General features: G+C 38.0%; 1 protein-coding gene across 3 annotated transcripts in view; it reads right to left on the minus strand.

Annotated features, from left to right (window-relative positions):
• LOC115420669 (phospholipid-transporting ATPase ABCA1-like) overlaps window positions 1-25,790 on the minus strand; it is a 37,631-nt gene extending 11,841 nt beyond the window's left edge. For 2 of the 3 annotated variants that reach the window (XM_030136123.1, XM_030136104.1), the window contains exons 1-17: window positions 25,625-25,790; window positions 21,935-22,042; window positions 20,834-20,927; window positions 19,430-19,571; window positions 19,082-19,200; window positions 14,517-14,638; window positions 12,520-12,711; window positions 11,141-11,230; window positions 5,383-5,626; window positions 4,647-4,786; window positions 4,440-4,556; window positions 2,934-3,128; window positions 1,488-1,696; window positions 1,224-1,400; window positions 863-1,085; window positions 386-607; window positions 69-273 (exon numbers count right to left, since the gene is read on the minus strand). In XM_030136123.1, coding sequence (XP_029991983.1) covers window positions 69-273; window positions 386-607; window positions 863-1,085; window positions 1,224-1,400; window positions 1,488-1,696; window positions 2,934-3,128; window positions 4,440-4,556; window positions 4,647-4,786; window positions 5,383-5,626; window positions 11,141-11,230; window positions 12,520-12,711; window positions 14,517-14,638; window positions 19,082-19,200; window positions 19,430-19,571; window positions 20,834-20,927; window positions 21,935-22,000 — 2,557 coding nt within the window. In that variant the 5' untranslated portion in view covers window positions 22,001-22,042; window positions 25,625-25,790. Of the gene's footprint in view, window positions 1-68; window positions 274-385; window positions 608-862; window positions 1,086-1,223; window positions 1,401-1,487; window positions 1,697-2,933; window positions 3,129-4,439; window positions 4,557-4,646; window positions 4,787-5,382; window positions 5,627-11,140; window positions 11,231-12,519; window positions 12,712-14,516; window positions 14,639-19,081; window positions 19,201-19,429; window positions 19,572-20,833; window positions 20,928-21,934; window positions 22,043-25,624 lie in introns of those variants that run through there. The other variant, XM_030136114.1, reaches the window with a different exon arrangement.
• Between the last annotated feature and the right edge of the window lie 299 nt (window positions 25,791-26,089).

Here is a 26,089-nt window from a genome sequence, read left to right on the forward strand (position 1 = left end):
GCAGTCCAGCCCAACAATATGTGAATGCCTTGTAATGCAATACTGCTTATACTTAAATGAAAACTTACCAGGGAATACAGCCTCGATGTACCAGGTCATAATTCCATAGAGCACTGCATCAAACAGCATGAGACAGATCGAAGTGGTCAGATTGTAGCTGTCTTCCTCCAGAGGGCTGGCCAGCAAATTGGACCATTGGATTCCCACCCCTTGCTCTTCAAACAGAGCGAAGTACTCACAGCCAAACCCAAAAGCCACAGGAGACAGCAGACTCTGAGAAAATCACACAACACAGAGTTTAGCTGTGGGAAAATATAATTCTGGAAATTGTAATGTTAAATGATGAGCATTCTGATAGCAATATATACTGTATGTGCACACACACCACAAAAACTTTTGCTCCAAAGCCCACGTAGTCTTGCCAGGCGACACACAGCACATAAGGAAGGTAGAGAGTGAAGTAGATGATCCCACCACAGGCAGCTGCCAAGTTGGCACGAGAGAACAGAGTGCTGATGAGGAAACACTGCATGATGGTTACAACACCAAAGGATCCCAGGAAGAGAAACACAACGCCTGGATCGCTGTAAGGCAGCAGGTTGCCCATCTGAGAAGGATACAAGCGAAAAACAAACAGTTAAATACTTTCCCGGTTAGAGCAACATGATATCACTTGTTTTCCACAATAAGATGAAATTTCCAGACTGTGATGTGTGATCATGGAGAAACAGAATGACTATGAGGGAAAATTTGGAGTCTAAGCATCACCACTTCCATGAGTATTCAATTGTTTTCTTAAAATATGCTGACATTCCTTCATAATTGTATCATCTGTGCACATGTATGACTGCGTGTCACAAACCTTCAGTAACATCACCAGCAAGCCAGCACTGATCAGCAGAGGTATTAAGCTGCTGATGAACCAGCTAAGCCACAGGATGCCGTTGTTCAGTCCCATGATCCTCATGGTCTCCTTGAGCCGCGCTTCCTTCTCATAAACCACACCCTTGATGATGATGGCCACTGAGTACATCCATGCCAAAGTCATGAAGAGAGGCATCGATCGACTCATCACCCGCAGAAAACTGAGAAAAAAAACAAGAGAAATATAAGCAATACATACAAGCTGCAGTGACCATAAAACTTCCTTAGCAGGGAGATGATATAAATATATGCTTTTAAATGATCAACATACTGTATTTCTTTCCATAGCATTCACTTACATGTCATCAACATAACAAGGGTAGGGCATCTGCTGAATATAGATTCCTGTCCTCTCTTTTGTTCCAGTGACAGCTCTGATGATTCCCTGCTCAATGACATCCTGCAGGTAGGAAAATCCACCCCAGATGTACCTCAGATCCTCAAAAGGGTCTGCCCTGGGACCAGGATCCCAATACCTACAAAACAACACAAAAACTAGTGAGCTTATAAAATCAAAACAACCTGTTTAACTGGTTAGTATTAAGCAAAACACATCCTCTTACCCATCTTTAATCTTATTCGTCCTCTCCACGTTGTCAATGTCCATACGAATTTTGTAGTTGACATTGGGAGGCAGGTCAGGGCTGCTGCCGTGAGTGATGTCAGGAAACACAATTCCAGCCCAGAACTTTTGGTTGTTGAGAAGACCCATTGACTTGTTGACCAATCGCTCCTCATTAGCAACTGGCTCCAGCTTGTCCAGGTTTACACACTAGGTCACAGAAAAATCCCAGTTTATAACATCAATTGATTGCACATATCACTACTTTTATCATTCAGACAACAATGGCCATGAACTGAATAAGCTAACACACAGGATAGTCTTCCCTGAGAGGTTACCAAGATTTGTACAGAGACTTTACAGAGACTCTCATGCGTTAGTTGACATAAGTTCACTTGTGCCTCACCCTGCACACAGACTGAATGAGAAGTCAGTAGGTTCAAACATCATAATCGAAAAACAATGCAAGCCCTCTTTAATGCTAGAGGCATGACAGACTTTATGGTTGTGTAAGGCCTTGACATAGTTTTTTGTATGTTTGGACGCATTAAAGTAATGCGAGTCAGTGGGTCAGTGGGTTGTTTATAGTGTTTTCAGACTTAAACATTAGCCAAGATGGTTAAACGTCTCCCTCTTTAAAATTATTATTGTACTCATACCCCCTTATCCACAGTGGTAAAAGACATGAGGAGACAGAGGTGCTTAGGTTCATGAGGTAAATCCAAGCCCAAAGAATGTTAATAATACAAGCTGAAGACATCTCAATACAGAAATCCCTTGATAAATAAGACTACAATTACCCATTCAGTAGAGCATGGACATTGATTAACATTTGGCAGGAGTTCAGGGGTGTTTGTTTATGATTAAGGCTGTGTTCTGGCACAGTGACCCAAAATGCAGATGCACGGAGCATGAACACACTCAGTGAAGCAGCAATTTGATTTGACAAGGGAGGCAGAGAAAAGAACAATTGGTTTCAAGGCTTTTAATAGCTGTTCCACGAGCTAAACACATCTCAAAGAGCAATGAAAAAAGAATGAAAAACAATAGGATTCTGTAGTACACTGGCCTAAATGGCCAAATAGCATTTAACCTATTTCCCCCCTGGGTTTCTCTTGTATCTTGACCTAAATGGAAGATGTTAGGTAACAGCCACATCACAGACACAACATGAAACCCACAAATAGGGGGGTAAGGTGGCTCTGTCCATGGAAACCAGGATGATTATGCAATAATATAATTTCACACGTTAGCATATGCTGGTTGAATCAGTCATGTGAAAATGTCTCATCTAGATGATCTACATTTTTTTCTTTAAACCATTTCATCTGAATCTATTTCCGGATAAAAGCAATATATTTCACCAGATCACACACAGCATGGCTTTCATTTGAGAATATTCTTCTTTTAAAAACCTTTTAGTTTCACCCTCTTGCAGCAAACTAACCTCCATGAAGCGGGAGATGGTTTGTATGGCCTGATCAGTCTCATTGAAAATGTCTCTCCAGGTATAAGCTGATCCTGCAGTTCTTTGGTCCTCTGAGGCCTTGGATAAGAAGTGTGACACATCTGACACACGCCACTCAGTCTCACTGAGCTGGGTGTTGAAGAACACAGCACTGGCATTATTTTGGAGCAAAGTCTGCAAAAGAGAGAGAAACATTCATATTATTTACTACAGTACCATTAGTAGTGGAAAAAAACAACATATAAAAGTCTACAGAGATAAACAAAATCCCAACTTTTACAAGTGGCCCAAAGTTGATATCTTACTGTCATAAGACATTCAAATGCTTGTTAACCTTCTGTGTCTTCAGTTGTAAAATGTATGTAATACAACAGTAAAAGCATGTGTGCCTTAAGGTGTATTTACTAGAACTGTGTGGCCTTCATTACTGTTGCATTCTTTTGTGTGGATTTGTTTATCTTGGAGCTACTTCATCATTTCAAAATTCATTATCGTCATTATTTCAAAGATTTTCACTTCTAGTTGAAGAAAATCATCTCATGATAGACAAAGATTAAATTAGATACAACATAAAAACAATAGACATAATGAACAAAAGCTGCATACTGCTTTGCAAAATAATTATTTACATATGCAAACCTTTCATTAAAAAACTTATATTTCAAGTTACTTCCATTTAAGTTTTAAACTGCAATTAATTCTTACCCTAAGATCTTTCATCAAACACCTTCATAGGCACACACAAACATTAGGCTACAGTATCATCTGTGGCCACTAGGTGGAAGTTGAGTTAACGGCTAAGAAAAGTTGTGCCTGAGGAAAGGACTGATGAAAAAAAAAAAACCTTTCAGCCGTTCATAACAGCCATGTTATGAAATATGTGGCATGTCATAGACATTTTCACCATAATAAGTAGTAATCTATGCAAAGTGATTGTAATTTATCAGACTTCATATTTAGACAAAGCTGGTTTTATAGTAGGTAAGAGTACCATTAGTACACTTTGTCTCTCTGTGAAGGATGTGATGTGATCAAAGTAGGAACAAATGATTAATGAAGCCAAATGTTTCTTTTACTTTTTTACAGTTATGATTTATGGTTGACAGAAGCTCTTTTCTCATTTTTGTTGGACTCATTTACCCTGAAAAACATTAACACCAGTAAACAGGAGATTTCAGCTTGTCTCTTTTTTTCTATCAACACAAATACTTCAGTCAAATCGTGACATATATTGTGGTATACAGAGAGTTTTTAACACCCAGCCAGTAAATCTACTGCTATATTATAGTCACGAAATCAACCAAGTTTAAAAAAAAAAACAAAAAACATTTTTGCTTTGAAACTTAACATCAAAGACATAATTATACTTCAGTCAAAGAGATGCACTGATAACTGTCATCAGTAAACAGGAAGAATATTAAGAGTGAACTGATGTGTGTGTGTGTGTATGTGTATGTGTATATGTCGTCACTGCATTCAACTCACCCTAACCAGGTCCATTTCCTCGCTGCTCTCCATGAAGTTCCAAATTTTGGGTCTCATCTCTTCCCACATCCCTCCGAGGTCCCTGAGCACACCCAGCTCCTGGAAAGTTTTATTAACCTGGAACACACAAACCAGAACTCAGTTTCATTTAAGGGGGCTTCATTAATAATACAAATCAGATTTTAGTTATTTGGGGATCTACTGTACCTCGTGAATTATTCTCTGTGTTGCTGGAGTATCTGGGGTGTAGAGGATCTTCCCCATGAGCAGAGGCTTCAGAGCCCTCCAGATCATCCTGGAAATTGGGCTGGACTCCAGGCTCCGCATCATATTGTTACAATACGGAGCTGGAAAATACACATAATGTTGTTTTGACTCTAATTTTCTCTTATCCATGTTATGTAATCAAATGAGAATTTTATTTGATGTCAGATGACCTGTTAGTGTAGAAATTAGCTATTGAACCCTTATACCTCAATTCAATCAACCAAATATGTCATTTTATCACATGCTACTTTAGAATGGGTATGACTAGTGCTAAATCTGAGACAAATCTAACAAAGGGGTCAGATCTGTTCTGGATAATAACTATAAGAGTTCCCTTCTCATCGTCACAAAGCCACACCTACATCTTGTTACTTCTGCATTTGCCAACACGTGTAACTTAAAATACTTGATCTAGCATTTTTCTGATTTTGATGGTAAAAATCATGATGTTTTTGTGTGTACCAAAAATGTTGATACCGTACATTACAGTGAAAAACTATTAATACAACCCTATATGTAGGTGATGTTCCAGAAAAATACCAACACTGACAAGGTAAAGTTTTTTTGATGTACTATAGGCAAAATCAAAAGAATTAAAAACTTTTGGAAATGGATTTTCCATTTGTGACAAATAAATGTAATAACGGTGTCATTCAGGTCTGTTTTAGATACTCACTGGAAGAGTTGTCATAAGTGGAGAGAGGTTCATTGTCACTGTCATTGCCATGGTTTCCGAACAGGGCCTTGTAGTTGTTGTCTTCGTACCAGTTTAGGGACTTGATTTTGAGTCCGCCTCCCTCTGGGTGTCCACAAACGATACGTGACACAGCCTGATACATCTGGTTTGGAGAGCCTGTTGCATTTGCAGTTAGGTACAGGATCTCCTTTCGCATATCCTTCCAACTCTTCATGCTGGCAAGCTGGAGGGAAAGACACACACAGAGATGTTTGTTTAATCATGGTAGATGCACAGCCGCAAGTAGCATACCAAATGTTGATAAGATAGTACAAATGTAATGTTCTGTATATTTTCAGTTATTATCATGAGTTAGTCACACAGTACAATTAAGATATAATGAAACATGAAGCATTTACATTTCTACATTTTTAATTAGGCTGTCTCTATTGTGGAACACTGTGTATCTGGTTTAAAGTACACAGTACATGGAATTTGAGGAGACAACTTAGTATGGGATGATTTTACTTCAGGACTTAAAAAAATCTGTGTTTGTGTTTTAGCTCGAAATGACATCAGTAACTAACATCACAACAAAGTCTCTGTACTGTTCATGTGTTTTCTGACTGTACTTTTTGTTATTTCTCCTCTATGTGTCAACACGTGTTCTAACACTTGCTCTGTACATACTCTTTCATGTCACATAACAGACGATGTGAAAAGTGAAAATGATATATGCGCATTTACATTAGTAGGGTTATCATCTGTCACAACACAGTGAGCTTACATAAACAATGAGTATATGCCAGTATGGGTTGCTACAGGTTTAAAGTTACTGAAGGATATCATCTGCACTGAGTGGTATTCTAGATATGGAAGTCGAGTGTATCAGAGGTGGAGACACTTTGCACTTAGCTGTCTGCATGACTAAGATAAATTTAACTCCGTACCCTGTGCTACCATCGCCCCTCTGTGTGTGTGAAAGGCTTGAGAAGTCAGATAACATACATGTATAACACATATTTTACTGTCTTACTTGCATGTTATTGCATTTTAACTTTAATGTATGATGATGCACATTCATGGAGTTGATCAATTAGAGCTAAAATGCAGTGTTGCTGTCAATATTCAGTGTCACTGACTGCATGAGAAAATAAAATATAAACTAACAGAATCTAAATTGGCAAATATTTATAAATTCTTTTTTCCATAATACTTCTTTTTTGCATTCACAACTTATTTTTCCCACTGTTTGGGAATACTTCATAGCGAAAAAAACATACTGTATGATATAAATGTCAAAATCACCAGTGATTCTTAAAGCTGAAAAAGTGGTTGATACTTGGATGGAACCAAAGCTTGGACAGACAATCTGTGTCTTTTAATTAGTAGAAATGAAAAGACAATAAAGATCTGGGTCAATTTCCTCTTTTCCCCAGAGAAATTATCCTCGGTGTGATCAACAGTCATGCAGTCAGGTTAAATAGAGCAGGGAGTTCACTTTGTATCAGGCTGAGGTTATTATAGGTCAATAGACTTGTCCTCACAAGTCTCCAAACTGGTCAAGTACACATAAAGTTATGTCACCAACTCGTGACAAGGAAGGAATGAAAGGAGCGGTATTTGTTATTCATGCAACCAAAACAAAGAAAGGGCGGAAGAAGAGGGGCGCTTTTGTTTCCTAAGCTTGAACCAGAGTTTACATGGATTTATGGTAAGCTTGGACTTGATGTCTGAGAGACGGAGGCTGATGTTTTCCTAAAGTGAATATGTGCGGGGTCAGCGAGAAAGACAGAATTATAAAGAAGATAGAAAAGAAAGAAAGAAAGAAAGAAAGAAAGAAAGAAAGAAAGAAAGAAAGAAAGAAAGAAAGAAAGAAAGAAAGAAAGAAAGAGAGTATGTTGCCTGTCTGTATATCTATGTATGGGAAAGGATGTAGTGCAGAGCAGAATGTGTAAATGACAGCAGAAGGCAGAGGCCTCAAGAACAAAGAAAGGTTACTGTCGGTCATTCTCCTAATAAGCAAACTCTGCAGCCTCTACAGTTCACAGCTACTGGCAAACACAGACATGTACACTGGTGGGATGAGGAACAAACAAGCAGAAGATGACATACTACGCATAACTGTTTCAGGGAAAAAAAAATGTCTTTGTTTTTTTTCAAGCAGCCATTGTTGAGTGTCTAGCCTATAATTCCTGCTCTGACCTTATTCTACAGGACAACAAGATACTCAGCACTGTTTTCCAACAAAGAGAAAGTGACACTAAGAGAACTGTTGCATCTCACATCACCGACACACACACGCACGCACGCACGCACACACACACACATAAGCTGTGCCTGACATCGTTCTGTCTGAGGTTACTTTGCAGCTGAGCCTCCAGCCACATCAAACAGTCACATGCTCTCCTGTGCTCGCACACACAAAGACCTGGATGTGATAATGAATGTGTGTGTGTGTGTGTGTGTGTGTGTGTGTAAGTGCGAGATTGGGTGCATATGTGGTTCTTTGTGCAAGTATTTTTCTTCCAGGGCTGTCTGTGTATATTCATGTATTAACAAGGGCTTGGGTTGTATGTGTGTACACAAGAAATATTTGGATTCCACACCTTATGACTGGAGGCTATGGCACCAAAATGTGAGCAATAACTTGTAAAAAAAAACCCTCAGTAAATATTTTTTTCCTTCTGTTCTGGTGTCAAGTGTTTACACGTACTAAAGTTTTTTGGGTTTTTTTGCTTCGATATGTGTGTCGTGAGCATTCGACTCTCCCTGCCAAGTGTGGGTCAGTGTACTCATTTGCCTGTGCTGAAAAAAGTTTTTGTGTGACTGAGAATATGTGTCATTTCCCTGGAGGAAAGATGCCCATGTTAACTTGGGTGACTAGGTGAGTAATGCACACACACAGACAGACAGGCAGCAAGCAGCAGGAAAGGACTGCCCTAGAGTAACCTCACTGCAGAGCCTGTGTGAGGTTACTAAAGTTCATATTTCCACTCCATGCACAGCTTTTTAAAACCCAAATAGCTCAGGCTGTTAATGCTTCACATGAAATATTACATTGTAAACCAGGTTATGACTGAAAAAAAAAAAAAAAAAATGCGCAGAATTAGCTTGTGTGGAGGTTACAAAAATCCCCATCTGTTCTCGGTGTCTCTGCTACGTAAACTTATCTAAAACCAAACACCACAAAGCATTTCTGCATGTAGAGCAGTGATGTGTATCAAACATAATTACAGATCATAAAGACAGCAATAAAGAAAACATATTAATATATAGCATAATTGGTCATATAGTCATATTATGGAAACAGCCAATTCTAAATATGTGAGAAGGTAAATTTAGAGGCTCTGACAGACTTTCTTCCATATATCAGGTAGATAACAGTGATCAGGTTTTGGAGCTGGGGTTACTAGAGTTCATTCACACACTCCACTTACTTTGCTTAGCAACTAGTTAAGCTACTTAGGCATTACAAGGAAGATAAATGTCAAAATTTTTTCCAGAGAAGCACGTTAAGTAAAATTAGATTACATGATTCAACAAAGGACGGGTGTTTGGTGAATACATGTTTGTTAGGCTTACCAGGGCAGGAAATTAATGATCTCTTAATTCTAAATAATGAACCTATTGCAAAGCCCTGGGGTTATAAATGGGACTCCAGATTATTAGAATGCAAATCTTCACAGAGCCAGCATCCTACACTAAAAAAAAAATAATCTTCTTACAAACTGAGGAATTGGTTAAAGAGAATCCTGCAGGTTAATAAGGATTTAGCAACCATAAATGAATAATAGGAATGACTGTTGATGTGGTGGAGTGTCAGCTAAGTGAAAGACATTTTATGAGCTAGTATCCTGACAAGAAGAGGAAGAAATCAAAAGTGTAGCTTTTTTTAAATTATTTTTTTTTTTACACTGATGACTGATACAACAGTCATCGGTCTCACTCCTACACCATCAGGATGCAACATGTGCAATAAACAGTGATTACTATAAATGTAAATATCACGGCATAAATAAAATGACTAAATTCATTGTTAGATCATTACCAACATCCTCCGAGCTGAAAAGCACAGATCACATGGCTTCATCATTCCTGAAATGACATATTGGAAGTACACTAAAGCTAGGTTCTTTTTACCATCCAACAGTGATAAGCCCTGGATTGAAACACAGGCTGTGGATGATTACTAAATAGGAAGCAATGGTTACACAAGTGAATTTCACCATTCAAACAGGCTCCTTCCTCATCTATCAAACAGCAAAGCAAACACAGATAACCTGCTTCAGACAAAATTAATATAGAGGAGAAACTGATTCAGAAAGTGTAATTTGTCAAAAAATAATTTATTCAATGTCAACTACATGTTGAGTAACTGATTATAAGCCTGAAATAAGAGCACACTGTCTACACATGAGTAACTAGAAAAGCACTCGGAGAGCCCAGACCTCCACCAAGGCAGATCAGTGCCCCCCGATCCCCACCAAAATTTAATAATTTGTTCCTTGTGCCAGTATCAACATTTCCTGAAATTTTCATCCAAATCCGTCAATAACTTTTTGAGTTATCTTGCACACAGACAGACAGGCCAACGCTGGCAAAAACATAACTTCCTTGGCGGAGGTAAAAATGTTCAAAAACAAACAAAAACATGCTGGAAGTTTGTTAAACTTTTGTCCTACTTCATAAAGCAAATTGTCATGTTACTGTTTTCTCACTGAGCAAAGTACAAAACAAACATGATTTTGGAATCATGGGCATCATACAGTAAATTCATGTGAACAGAAGCTCACTGATGCTTTTAGAACTGCATAGACAGGAAATGCCATCCCATACACAAATGTAAACACGTACTTGTACACACAGCTGGGTCTTTATGTTTTGCCAACTCAACAGAACAGGAGAAACAGAGACAGTGTATGTGTGTGTGTGCATATGCATGTGCATGTGTGTGTGTGTGTGTGCCTGCCGTGAACTACAGCTTCACTCTTTGCTCAGTAAATTCCAGCAGCTCAGACCTGGTTACATTAGCTTAAACCAGAGATCTGTCTAATGTGTGGTGTGCATGAGATTCTATAGTTTGTGTGAAAGTTAAAAAAAAGTGCATCCAAATGTGAGAGAAATACTAAAACAATGACCATATAGAGGAAGTTGTTGCTGGAACCATTCATTTATTTTGACCTCAACTTTTGCAGAACATTTTCATTAAAAAATATAGGTTGTTATTGTTCATGTTCCCAAGAGATAATGGTGAAGTCAAGTTTTTAAAAAAAACATGGGAAGCAGTAAATAGCCATTAAGCACAATACATCACTGAAATAGCAAAAACATCGAACTTCCACTGTACTGAGCTTTGTGGAAAACACTGTTGTCCATGGTAGTAAACATGTCTTGCTTTCAGTAACCCCCGTGTCCCTTTTAATGCACAACACATGAACCATGTACCTCCCCAGTTTTATTTCTATCCGCGTGAGCTTTGTGTATTTTGAAGTGAATGTGTCTTATCTTTAAAGTGAATATTTCCACGAATGAGCTTGTGTACACATACAGTAGTACTACTAGTGCATGTGATATGAATGTATCCTTGAACAACCAGACTGGCTTCACTCAGAGATAATTCTCTGAAAAAATTGATTGTGTTCACAAACATTACTAATGACCACTGAACTTTGGAAACAAGTACTTCGGTAGTCCTATACTTTTTATTATATTGTGTGTGGGCTGTGTTCTGTTTGCAAATTTGTGGTTTATCTACCTCCACTGCCAGTGCGCCAAGGCTTTCCAGAAGATTGTCGGTTGCAGCTGAGACTTCCTGTACAACTTTGGGGTCTGACCTCACATCCTTCTGTGGGGGAAAAAGGGGATCATTAGTGTGAAGGAAACATTTTACCCCTTTATTTTTTCCACTTGAATTCCATTTTTCTTAAATCTATACTGCAGTTAGTATCTCATGATGCTTTACAGATATAATTTAAGTTTCCCATCATGTGGTGTGACATGGTGTGTAATATAATAATCGGAAGAATCTCATAACAGAGGGGAAAATGCTGTGGTCAAAGGGAGGTTAAAAAAAAAAAAAAAGGTCAGGAGAGAGGGGAGCCGAGAAAGAACAACAGGTCAGTATGGTGTTAACCCCAAGAGTATGTTACTGTCACTCAAGTTGTTCTGTATGCATGTCATCTATCACACTACTTTGTCAGCTGCTGGAATGTCTGACATTTGATAAAGCACAGGTGTTGCTGAAGACAGAGCAGCCATCTGGAAAGAGAGGAAGATAGAGCAGCTCACTCTGCTCTTATTTGACAACTTTTGAACCCTTCTTTCTCTTAAACACACATACGCCCACACTAAAAGTCAGCAATGTGAGAAAGCTGCATTGGGCAAGAGTTCTTAACCTCAAATTTTTCACTATTGCATGAAAACCGTTAAAATTTGGGACAGTGAGCTCTGTGAAATACAGGATGTGGAAATGGATGAATCAGTTCTATGACATGCCAAAAACTCACTTCCTTGTCAGAAAAACTTGGTTTAACGTACAGAATGATGACTGTATTCATAATTTCTTGTAAAAAAAAAAAAAAAATCCAATAAAAAAACCCCATCAGTTTGTGCCTTACTTCATTAGTCTCAAAAGATTACTATTACAGAATATTTTGTTCGCCTCTTACTGTTCTTTTACAACATGACTCACAGCTTTTAGGAAGGGGGTGAGCTTTTAGGGGAAGGGGGAGAATATGCAGGCAATAGGTATCACTGTACCAGGAAAGGGGGGAGGGGGATGTGTGGAGAAACTGTAGAAAACACATGAGATAGCAGTTGTCTGGGTCATGGTCTGTTTTTGATTGTCTACAGATATGCATGTATTTCTTGCTATGTGCTGTCCTGTTCATAGTGATGCTGTTTATACTGAAAGGGAGTACCAGTTCTCTGAACGCCCGACAGGAAAACAATATTTACAGAAAAATTATTAATAGTTTCTGGTGACGTGAGGGAGAGGGGCTCTGTTGTTTTTTAACAATAGGGCTGCTGGTTGGCTGGTAGATGTGGGAAAATGATTATATTGACAGGTCACTTCATGAAAGTTTATGGTTAATATAGAAATCAAATACACTGAAACACCATGGCTAAACTTACCCGAATTGGCTTGAGAAAGTCCAAGTTGGAGAGGAAGTGGTTCTGGGCCTTGTCTAGCCAGTCGCTGGAGGACTTGCAGATGATTTCTTGTGTCAAATGGGACACGTTGCGGTCAGCAATGTGGACAAACTCTTCCAGCGGAGTGGTGTTACAGAGGTCTCTCAGATGAAAACCAAAACCTTTAGTGAGCACCTATACAGAGAAAAAATACACAGTGGATCAGAAAAGTTAAAAAGGGAAAAAAGAAACCATTTCCATAATTTCCTAAGATAATAATCATGATAATAAAACAGCTACAATTGAAGAAAGTTACTGAAAAAATGTTACAACTGCCGGTGCAGGAGCTTGCCAAGGACATCTTCAGAAAGGCTTTTAGACAAGCATTCTAATCCAAACAAAACTCTACTCCAAGAGACTCATCTGGGATTAATAAATATCCTTTTCATAATAATATGTCAGTCGAAAAATGCTCCTCTTCTTGGAACAAGACCTGATTCCCTACCATCTACAGTAAAATACATCTCAGCCAATGAAGTCTGTTGTTAATATGCATACCTGTTTAACAAGATGCTCGACATAATGATTATAACGATCATTTGCTTTCTTAAAGAAATGAATAGTGAGGTGGACTGGACAGAAATATTTGTCAAAAAAAAAAAAAAAGGGCTCCTGTTTAGTATGTTAGAATATTACTTGACAGAACAAGCACAGGTGAGGCTGTGAAGACACAGCAACAAAATGTCCTTTTCTGGTATATCAGGACATTCAAGGAAAGAACAGAGACTCTGTTTTCTCTGAAAGAGTCCGAGAAGAGAAAGACGAGAGGAGCTTGTGACTTATCTTCCAAATGTCCTTGACCAGTCGGTGTTATGCCATCATGTGTGTCTGACAAACACAACACGCACATAGACACACTGTCACAGCTAGTAATCTTTTCACTGGAAAAACATCAGGGCTTATAAGAGTGGGTTTGGGGGATTGGAAATCACACTAACCACATGATGGACCATTCAAAACATATTTTTGCAACAAATATTCTTATTGTTTCTATTTGTGTGTTTACTGTTGTACTTTGTATTACAGCAAATTTGCAATTGGCAAAAACATACTACTCCTGAAATGATGTCTCAGTGAACTCCCTAGACTAATGGACATTTTTACTAATCAATACAGTAATTTCTGGGGGGAAAAAGGCTGACAATCAGATGGTGTAGTGTGAATTTTTCTTTAAACCACTGTCTCTGCACGTGAGGAGGAGAAATGGGGAGAGGGAGGAGGGAGAGGAGGAGCAGTCATGTGACTGTAGCCCTCCAACAGCAGCTAGGGATGATGTGATGGATTGGGTGGGAAGCTGTTGTTGGGGTAGGGAAGCTTAATGATTCAATATATGTGATGCTTCATTACAGAACAAACTTCAAATAGGAGCAGAAAATGTGTCTGTTTTTAAACCAGGTGAGTATACATGATGCTGAAAAATATTCTGAGCAGGAAGAGATGAAGGGAATTAAAATAAAAGGAAACAATACTTTTTTATGATTGATGCCACCAAATTGTAATACATATGAAAAATGAAACCAGGAATGCTAAGGTGAATAGAAAAATGAAACCTGAAAAACAATGGGAAAGGAATTTGGTGCCATCAGCCCTTACACCCATATAACCCCACCCACACTGATTTTTCTGCGGGGTATTAAGGGCTTAGCTGTGCCACAGCAGACACTGTCAAAGCAAGGTCAGAAGGCTGTATGCTGTATAATAATATACTGCATTGATACTGCTGCAAAATGAGCAGCCCACAAAACTCTGCAATAATTTACAATACATTACTATTTTATATGGATTTATTCAATGAAATGTGGAAAAATGCCAAAGGAGGAGGGTGGGCACTATAAAATGCTGTATGATGAGGTGTGTGTTCAAAAGGGATGTTTTTATTGAAAACACATTATATGTAAAGGAGAAGAAAAAGACAAACAAAGAAAAGTAAAGTATAAAACCTTCTCCAGATTGACGTCAGCCTCTACAATCTGTTTCAGTGCATGACGAGGAAGTGAGGCATTGTGGTGAAGGAAATGGGAAAGCGTCTCATTGTCTCTCAAGAAGTCTTTCAGTTTGAAACCTGGGAGAAAAAACAAAGAAATATAATTTCAACCATAAGACATAAACAACAGCTGAACAGAACATAAGGAGTTTTAGTTTGGTTGTTTATACTGAAGTAACTATGACGTGTGACTTATCCAGTGAGTACATCAGAACATTTCAGAGACAAACAGGACTTTTAAACAGTGTAATACATTTGTAATTAATGGACTCGAATGGGAAAAGGTCCTCTCTGCTCTCTGTGGGCTTTTTGTACTTTCACCACATTCCAAAGAAGTCAAACCATTTCTGAAACTGGCTTGAGTCAGCTTGTGGTTGCACACACACACTGCTCTTTTTCTTAGCTCTGAGTTCTAGACTCAGCTGGGGTTACAACAGGACATTCAACTTTGGTCCACATCCTGCCGAGCTGTCTTCCTCATTTGTCAGTCTCCTCCTTGCTGTACCTGACCTTTTACCTATTTTTATTCACTTGAGTTACTTTTTACAGATTTTTTTCCTGAAGAATTCACTTATAATAACGATGACCGTAGTGAAACTAGATAAGAGGAATTGCATATTATATACAACCCAACCCACAGGGTGCTGGTGTACTGCACTGTTATTTTAGGTACTAACAGAGCTGTCTCTGTCTGTTATATAATTTTAGCTTTTATGTTAGCATGACCTCATACTTCCAATTTAAGTCATTATATCTCAACTACAGAGGCAACATGTTCCTTTAGTTTCCTAGTATATTAAAACCAAATCATTTTTAAAGAATGAATGATAGTTGCTGCAGTCAGTTCAAGACCATGCTTGAGTGTGATCTGAGGGATTCTAATGTAAACCCTGGATGCCATGATACTTAGTTCAACACGTATTCTTCTCCCTTCCTCTTCCTCCGCCTTCATCTCCAGTAAATCTTTATCTACTTTGTTTTTTTAGATTTAACATGACAGACAAACAGGAAACACTTTGCTTCCAGTGCACTAAACCTCCCTTGAGAGGAAATGAAAGAGAACAGTGTGTTTCTGTGTGGTGAGTGAACACATGTTGCTCTCTCATAGAGCCCGTGTGGCCGTGCACCAAAATGTGGGCTATTTTAGAGTTAGGGTGTCCGCTTTTCAAATGCACACACATTCAACCCTACAGTTCTCGCTATCCTTGTCCCTCTCCTCATGTTTTTTCACTTGTGCACCTGTGCCTCTGCTTGCATGTGTGTGACCTCAAATCTCAGGGGTGAACAACTAGGGAGTTCTAATAAGGTATAATCAGAGTCCCAGTAGGAGGTCACAGCTCCCAGGGTGCCTTGCATCCAAAGACTCTTGAGAACAGACAACAGTGTATGGTTTAACCTTGTTAAAATGGAAAATCTATCTCTGATGTCCAATAGTCAGCAAAGATGCATATGTGCATTTCGTTTCCTTTTCCTTATCTCTGTGTGTATTTGCACTCCTTAAGTACACTGAATCTAAAAATCTCTGAGGCAAGACAACATAAGAAGTATCAACTCTTATCAGTGTTTGTTGGTGTTTTCGCCTATGCTGGAGCCAGCTGGACAGAAGGCCAGGCCCTACTTCAAAACAAGTCAGCACATGCTCTGGATAATGCCTATGAGTTTCATTTACATCATAGACTTTGCCAGACAGTCCATCACTGGTCAAACTGGTCCATGAACAGGCTGTGATCAGTGAAAGCAGAAATATACCACAGCTTGGACAACAAACTTAATAACGCTTGTATAAAAGCTGAAAATTGTTAAAAGACTACTGGAGCATCAACATACAGATGGCTCCACAGTGGGTGGTCTGCTAAATTCTGATTTCCTACAGTGTGAATGAGGAGCAGTTGTTGAATTGTGTCTGAGGATATCTGACTGCTGTGAGATACTTTTCTAGATCAGAAGATTTTGAACAGAACACTTGAAATATGTACATTTGACTGGTCATCATTTCTTAAAGTGGGCATTTTAAGTCTAAATAGTTTTTAAGACTTTTGTGTGAACAGTTGAGTTAGTAATAAAAAAAAAATAAAGCAATAACTGAGTTTCCTCTTTGTGCATTTCTATGCAAACTCCCATAGTAACTACAGTCATGAGTAAAAGCAGTAGAGTGATATTGAAAAGTGGCACAATTATAGGTAATATGTAGGCCTTTAAACTAGCCACTCAAATGAGGTATTGAGGTAGGGAAATTCTAAACATGGAAAATGTTCTTGATTTCGCAAGTCCATTTTTTTTAAAAAGACAGGTCAAACAATGGCTACTGTGGTAAATTATATAACCTGACATTGATCAAATCATATGTTTATCTGTTATTTACTTGTATGGCCAACATAATATACTTTCTGTTCTCAAAATTTTACCAATATCTTCAAAGAAATTAACTACGAATAAGCTGATTCCACTCCCTGACCTTTCCCCATTCCTTATCAGGATAAATCTCATTTTCTGACCCCTGCCAGTTGCTGAATTATTAAGCGACACGTGAGCACCTCCCCTCGCCACTCTTTGATCCATGCCGTTATTCCTATAGCGTCACTCTGCAGCAGTGCTCTGTTTGCTTTCCCCTGTATTACACATGACTGTCCTTTACATCAGTGGATTCTCTTGTAAGGATCACAAACAAATAGAGAAGGACTGGGCTCTGTCAGATTACTGTGCATTAAAAAAATCAATTATGATAGAGTGCACAGCTGCACCAATGCCACATTAAAATGATAAAACAGCCTAACATTGTTTGTTCATGAGTTAAAACAAGTCATTTATAGAATGACCCCACCGATAGAAATATGACCATCTATAACCATTCCCTCCTGCATCCTGTCTACTATTCAAAGACTGAAGGCAAAAGAATAAGACAACACTGATCACTGATGATATACACACATGTACAAATACACAAAGCATAATTTCTTTTAATTTTCTCTTATGTGTAATGTGTTTCCTTGTTCAGGCCAGGCAAAGCTTTACAGGCTCTTTGCATAACATGTGTACCTCTGGGCTAACAGTCCAGACAGTGGCCAAAACAACAAAAACCTTAATTGTTCTGGTTTGTTGCATAATTTCTAATTGTAGACTGGCTCAATATGGCCTCACATTGGTGTCACATGTAAAACCTAGATAATATGTGTTTATTTATAGACACTGAATGGCTACTGATTATCATGTGTGTATCAGTGGAGTGTTGTTAAAGCTCTGTAACAACAAAGGAAAAAGCAAAAGGACTAATGAGACTGAGGTTAGTAATTACATCCTTGCTTTGCTGTTGCTTAATTTTATTCCCCAGTTTACACAGTATTAAGGTTTTTCACCATTAGCTTTTTTTTCCTTTGTCTAATTCTTTTTGTACACTAAGTGAGGAATCCCAGATTTTTTGGTAGCGTAGGTTCTATGTTAACATAAAGGATACCCAGCTGGATTTTTTTCTGAGCAAAGATTATTTTTAGTGTTAGTGAGAGTTCTGTTCAGCTTAAAGTATCTGCAGATGTCAACACTGCACTCTTTCTTATTTTTAGGTTGCTTTAACTGAATCAGCACAGTGTAGACATCAACAAGATGTTATTTTAAAATGATGACCTTCCTCTGCTCCAGAACAGCCAAGGTGATGATGACTCTTTCTCTCTTTCTCACACACTCTTTCCCTTTTCCCCCAAATTAACTGTTCAAACTACAGCAGGGGCTGTATCAGTGACAGAACACATCTGTCATGCGTTCTATGGAAGTGACAATAGTGTGGTCAGGATAACTTTAAAAATGTATAATTTGCTACCAGATCTATGCTGTGATTGAAATAGTTGGTATCACTCCTACTGGCATGCAATAACAGGGTCAAAGAACTGTAACACCCACTGATGTCTGGGAGAGTGCTGGCAGGCAAAGATAAGGAAGGGAGAGGCCATGCCCCTGCAATGAGGCTCAGGGGGAACATCATCTGAACATCATCTACTACACTGCAAAACGGCTATATCTGTTTGGTGATGTGCTTCATTCATGTTGTACTGAGGTGCCAACAACACTTTTTTTTTTTTTTTTTTAAAAAGGGACATGCAAACAGCAACTGTTAGTTGTTTTTACCTTGAAATATAATAAAATTGTTACGCAAATGCAGCAGTAACTTGAATGAATATGTTTAAAAAGAAAAACTACCTCCATTTTGTGAGGCCACCATTTTAGTAGGAGATGAAATGATAAACAGCTACAGTGAGGTTTTTGGTTCAAAACTACTTTGGCTTCACTGAAACCACTAACTAATGATCAATACAAATTTTTCCCAAAGGTGTAACAAATAGATTGACAGTAATATGTGAGAAAAATGGGTGAGTGGGTGGCTCAAGGTTATCATCATATCTATATATGCATTTTGTTTAAATTAGCAGACGGGAAGTAAGACATCTGAATAAATGACCAAGTGCGTCATTTCAGCAGACACCCAAAAACTTATCATACCAGAAAAATCTGATAACTAAAGTGTTTCCTTACGAGCTGTGTTTTTCTGCAGCTTCCTGAGAGCCCTGAGCAGCCCCTTGTAGCCCTCGTAGCTCTTATCATTCTGAGTGTACAGCAGGATCTTCTTAGCATCAGTGAAGAGACGGGAGATTCTGGTGGGAGACAAGAGAGACACAAAATTAGAGACACTGTGGGACGTGATCCAGCAGAATTCACAGTCTGCAGGAATTTCTACTCAGTAAAAATCTTGTAAGGAAATCAATTTGTGAATAAGTGATGAAGACATAGAATCATTCAATAGCCTTTAATTTCATTTACTGTAAATTAATTATTTTACTAGCAAAGTTATGGAAAACAAAAATGAATTAGCATGTTACTCACATAGAGTCATTGAAGTTTCCTACCACCCCTGGACTCTCTCCAGGTGTTGAGGAGCGAAAGCAGGGGTTGTTGGCGTTGCAGATGATGCCCTGTACCCAGGGCAGAGTGCCAGCTGAGGGCATGGCCTTGTTGGGAAAGTGGCCTGAAAGGTTAACAGAGAATAATACTGGATATCAGTGTCATTCAATGGATTAACACCTGGGGGGACAATATTCAGCTATGATGTCAATGAACCTCAAATATAAGCCCTTATTGTAATGTAGTCTCTAGGGCAAGACAAAGTCTGTCCAAAAAGCAGTACTCAATAAAGGAACTGAAATGAAAACTTGACCATTTTTCTCAGAACTATATTACACTCCCACGTGTCACCCACGCAGACTATAACCCAAACACCACGGCTACCATGACGAGTCTGAGCTGCCGACAGTAGCTGCCTTTGAAATGGTTTTTACGATTGTTTTCATTCTTATCAGCGAACAATACTGCAACTGCTACAATTTTCAGCCAGCTATCATACTGTGAAAGATAAGCATTTATGTTGAAAAACAGGTCAAGAAATTAACCTACTCTTGTTGAAGTTTATTGGTTGAAAGTTCAGGATGACAGCATATGATAAAACACATACTACACTTCTTCCTTTTTGTGCAGTTTCTATGTCTTTAAATCTATTCTGTATTTTATTCTTCTATTTTGGTTCTAATTACTCTTCTGTACAGCACTTCGGTCCACTGCAGTTGTTTTAAAGTGCTTTATAAATAAAGTTGGATTGGAATGGATACTGTCATAGTCACAGGATTCTCTTTCCAAAAAGAGGGAACTATTTTGTGAGAAACAAAACAATCATATGGGTCTTTCAAAAAAATATATAATTATAATTGATTTGTTAAAGGGTATTGAAGTGTGTTTGTGTACAGGTATAAAGCCACCCTGGCTTTTATAAAACTATTTAATCAACGTATTGTAAACCGCTTACAATATGAAGCCTATTTCTTACTCCAGTAATCAAGACCTTAATCTGAAGGTTTTCAACCAAATAAATATTGCTGCAAAACTGTCTGAAATGAGGTTTGCTACAGGCAATACTTGACACAAAAAAGGGAAAAAGCAATTTGACTTGTTGACAGGATTTGTGTGCTTTCAACCAGTGATAATCTGATCATGTTGAAATGTGGTTAAAGTTGTGAAATTAGCTTTGCTGATGAATGACACTGTAATTCTCTTTTTCTGGGGACTAAAGTTCCTATCACAGTTTCACAGGACAAATATTGACAGGTCGAACAGTTTGTCCGTGACAACAACACGAAAACCTTGGACTAAGATGTTGATCATCCCAGAAGCAATAAAAGGCAAATACCTTACAGAAGTTACAAAAAATACATTGTGAATTCCTGAATTTCTGCTTACATTCATGTTGCTCATAGGGTGGATAGTGAATTCTGACTGAGATCAGGATAAAGAAGATGAACAGTGGCCAGATGATCTCAATCAGCAACTGAATCTGAATAAGAAAGACACAAACAAAGAAAAGATTAACAGAAGTCAATCAAGTCCATAAAAGAATGCTGAACATTTCTGTAAAATAAAACCCATGATTTAATCAACCCAAAACTCTGACAATTATTTGCTTTGTAGTGTACTTTGAGTTCAGTTTAAGTATTCTCCACATCATAGATAGTGTTTATGTGGACTGTCAGCTATTTTACTGTGGAAACAGTAATCCTACCACGAGTCTGGTTAAAGTATATGGGTTAATAAGGGAGACATAGAAAGAGGTCTGCTGGGTTTAGAGGACTATGTGGCTGTCCATCTGTTCCATATGGCTTCTCAGCCTCAGCTGCCCAGACATGCGGCACGGGGACAAAGAATGAAGACACTGTCTTAGAAAATGTATCTCTTTGTTGGAAACAACTGGCCTGGAAGTCAAGCTGCCAGAGCTCACACTGTTCCCTCTGATGGACAAATGACCTAATTGTATGCAGATGAGGCTCCTCACTCAGACATGAGGGAATAATATAGTTCACTCCACAGCTGAATATTATTTACATAACTTGGAGTGTGTGGGCAACAACCAGCACAAGATGGCAACCGGATAATGGTGCTGACATGAAGATGTATCATCATTACATCCTTGACTCCGACTACTTTGTAAACTGTAAAACATTTCAGTATGACTGGATCAGGTGGAAATACTATTATTTCCATGGTTGTGGGTTGAAAATTGAATGTATGCACACCGAATACATCCATATTAATAAACGAAAATCTACATTACAAAAAAGTAAAGTAAAAAAATCTTCAAAACTATTCATTTTGATACTGAAATAGTCATCTCTGACTCAGAGTCAAACCACGAAAATGTGACTTAGACAAGGATTTAGGCAGATTCATGAACTGATAACCATCCATTAGCTTTACTTTTTTTTTTCTTTTTTTGTCTGCTAAAAATTTACTTCATTGAAAATCTACAGACAACCTTCGCTGGCTGTTGGATACATTCCTACTTACAGTCTGTCTCCGTCGGTAGGTGAAGTTCTTCCAAAGCAGTAAACCCAGCTGAGTGGAGACTGCCATGTTGCCGTCTTCCAGCCTCACTGAGCGCACTCCAGCTCCCCACTAGGAAACAAGCAAGACAAAGCAGGTCAGCCACGGCAAACCCTCAACACTGGCCCACAAAAAAAAACAGACCACCAACAGTTTCTCACAGCCAAAAAGCTGCTGTCAGCTGACTAACCCTCTACAGTCCACCTTTGTTCCTGAGAGTAGAAACAGTATTTTCAAAAAGAAGTGTTGAACAGAAAAAATTATGTGAAATCAGATCTGAAACTCCAAAAGTCACAGACCATAACCATGAGCATGAAACTACTAAATATAGCTCTGATGACCAGAGGATCAGGTCACAACAGGCTAAAAGTAATATGGGAGGTTTTAGAAATTAAATATTGTACCAGAATGTAGGAAGGGAAAAAGCATCGCTGTGACAGTTCTAAATTATCAAAATTTGATCAAAAATTTAAGTAAGTACATTGCCACACGAAAGATTAACAGAGACGAGATACATTATCAGCAACAAAACAATGAATCCAACAGATTCACCTTAAACAAATCAGCAAACGCAGCAAGGCAGATGAAGCAAATGAAGTCAACTGATGAGTGAGAAAGGCTGCAGATTCAGGTCTACTTGATGTAGACTTATCTGTTCAAAGGTCAACTGCGATGGTGAGTGGGTGGTGGACGGTCTAAATGTGGTGAAAGTTGTTTGTAATCCCTCTATCATCATATGATTACCCTTTTTCACCCCAGTTTTGCACACAACAGTATTCGGATCTACTTTAAATGTGTATTTTAAATGATCAAAGAACACATCAGCATCATCTACATTAAATCACAATAAAAGTATACTGATTTTGTATGTCTTACACCCGTCTCTGTGAGTAAGTTTGCCATATTTGCTTAATTACACTCAACCTTTCTCAAAAACTCTTTAGTGCCTATTTGTTCATTAGCCTATGTTGTGTGTTTTCAGAAGACCTTTGATGTGTACTTAGACATGTTTTATGTAATGTACTGATTAGACCAATGTCAGCTATCAAAGTGCACAAGGACATTTGTACAGATGAGTCATTTCTGTTTTGTTTGGTTGAATAAAACTGGAACACATTGATCTTTACTGAATGCAGTAATATACTTATAGGTGTTTATGGTTTACAACACTGAAAAAGAGTATCAGTCTAAAAGCAATAACATTGATGGATAAAATAATTATCATGGTTACATTTCTCACACCTTAACTGCCGCTCTTCTTATGATTGAAAGAAATAAACTCTAAATCATAATAACAAATTCTGATCATGTCCTCAGTCCTATGATACCAAACAAAGTTAAATTGTGCTTAAAATTGACATTTGAACGGCAAAAGTCATCATGTTTATAAATATACATTTGAATTTCCTTTGTAAGGGGAGCATTGTCATGGACCCTGATGGCAAATAATTTACCTTCAGAGTGTTGTTTCCATCAGTTTTTGTCTTAACCCAGTTGTAACACAGACCTCAAGGTTACACACTTACTGGCATGATTAACTACAGCCAGTGGAATGTATGAAATGTCGCAATAAAATCAGCAGGAACTTTGGGTTTAACAAAGATCATGGTGAACCTTGTCACAACCTAACAATGTAGCACATCTGTTTTCTTTGAGTGACTAAGTTTAACCAGTCTTAACTGACCTATATATATATATATATATATATATATATATATATATATATATATGTATGTGTATATATATATATATATATATATATATATATATATATATATATATATATATATATATATATATATATATATTTATATAGCCTAATTATTTTTTGAAGGGAGCTTTGATTATGTAAGATGTTACAGCTGCATTCCTAGTTCATTGAATGTATGCCACTGCACACTGAACATCCTCCTGTGACATGAAAAAAACAAGAAAAACATCACCTACATTCCCAGACTGTGATGTTCCATGTTTTTTTTTTTTTTTGTTTGTTTGTTTTTGTTTATTTTTTTACATGGGTTTGTAAATATGCAATTAACACCTTTGGCATTCATGCATTGAACCGATTTTTTTCTCTCTTTTGCCTAATTTAACAATCGATTTTAATGCCCAGTTTCACTTGTTTAACTATAATACACACTCCTCCACCTCCATTTTGCGTCAATATCTCAACATGTTTACACAATGCTACATTCAAAGACATAATCTCCATCTAAACAGAATAAACGTGATTCTATTCCTGTTTTATGTAAATGCACTGAAACGTTAATTCCCGTTCGACCGCTGTGGATTATTTTACCCTCAATAACAGTCTTATTTTGGTTATCACTGAGATGCGATTATGTGGACAGATCAGACGGTCTCCCAGCTGAGTACTGAGCAGTCCAAATGGTGCAGAGCCAGGGCGCCTCTAGTGGTACACATAAATATATTTATTTTTATACTTGTTTACCATCAATTCTTCCTCACGTGTTATGTCACACATGTATATCCGTGGTTTCTAATGTTTTGTCAAACCACTGGATAGACTAGATCATCAAACACACAAAAAGTGATCAATTGAAGATTACTTAATTTGTGTGAGAATGAAAAATCGTCGATGGTTTTCATGAAAAAACAATTCCCTTCTTTGCAGTCACTGATGGAAAATCAAGCAAACACTTTTTGGTGCATCATCATTCCAGACACACAAACCATTAAAAACACTAACCATAAACCCAATCGTCTCCAGCACTGACATTACACTTGTTACAAAGAAAAAAACCCCAACTAAAATCGACATTATGAAAAAAAAAAGGCTACGATTAACAGCCATAAATGTGGTTCTTTTTCACTGTCAATATCATGACGATCTAACAAAATTTAATGTCTGATTCGAGTTTTGTGCTTGTGTTTCATTGTTCCATTCAGCTGAGGTTACTGTCGGTCATAAAGCTCCGCGATGCTCATCCACAGCCACGTCAAAAACAGCAAAAACACACCATACATACAAACACGGTCCATTCAGAATAAAAGCTGCAAAAATGTGCCAGGAAAACACTTGCATGCAGACGCTTCAAACGACTCCTACCGAAGACTTAAAATGAAATACACTGTTGATTTATGTAAAAGAAGACAAAATAGTAGAAAATGGTTTTTATTCGTAATTCTAGATATGTTATTTTACTTTACAATTGCTGCCAAATATAGAGGGTGCAAAAAGTATTTTATTTTGTCACAGCAAAACCGGAAGTCCTGATAAAATATAGTTAATTGACTGGTTTAATTCGCAGAAGACAGACGTCAAATGGGATATTGATGTGTGAGATAATACTCCAAAATCCAGCAGAAAATGCACTTGTCATTTAAGATAAACAACGACACTATCATGCACATACCATGTCCATTCAACACATTGCCATTCAAGATCAACTTTTGCCTCAAAAACGAAAAAAAAAAACTCGAGTAGCAATTTTCACCAAAAAATAATGACAATTTTCTTTCTGTGTATCATGTTAAACTATTAAAGCCAAAAAGAAAACCCAGACGGAAAAACAGTCGTTGCCTTTTTTTTTTTCAAAGCAAAATAGAAGCACAACTACATCTTTTTGTTGAACCAACAAAGAAACTCACAATCTCCGAAGAAAAAAACTCAAAACACAGCTACAAACTCACCGAGCTTGATCCTGAACGGCGCTAATATCCACTCTTTTTGTTCTCATAAATTGAATCCAGTGGTACGGAAAAAATAAAGATGAAAAAATTACGGTCCCCACTGCTTTATGTGTCGGAGTCTGTGAAAACTGCCTCTTTTTTTTTTCCTCCGATAGGCTTTTATAGCGCGCGCAGCTCGATGCGGAGCAGCAGCAGAGGTAACTAACGGTCAGCCTTTGTTACTGCTCCATATAAGGAAAGCACGTGCGGAGTCAAAACATCTCTTAAAGGGCCAGACACACCACAGAGCAACAGCAGGACACCAGTGATGGGACTTGTGGCTCTTTGAAGGGAGCCGTTCAATCAGGTGCCGTTCACTGAAAAGAGCCGTTTAAAACACTGGCTCTTTTATGTTTTTTGCATTATTTTGAAACACCAATGTTTTAATGACTAAATAGTAGGGATGTCCGATATTGGCTTTTTTGC

This window comes from Sphaeramia orbicularis, chromosome 1, assembly GCF_902148855.1.
Source record: "Sphaeramia orbicularis chromosome 1, fSphaOr1.1, whole genome shotgun sequence".
NCBI lineage: Eukaryota > Metazoa > Chordata > Actinopteri > Kurtiformes > Apogonidae > Sphaeramia > Sphaeramia orbicularis.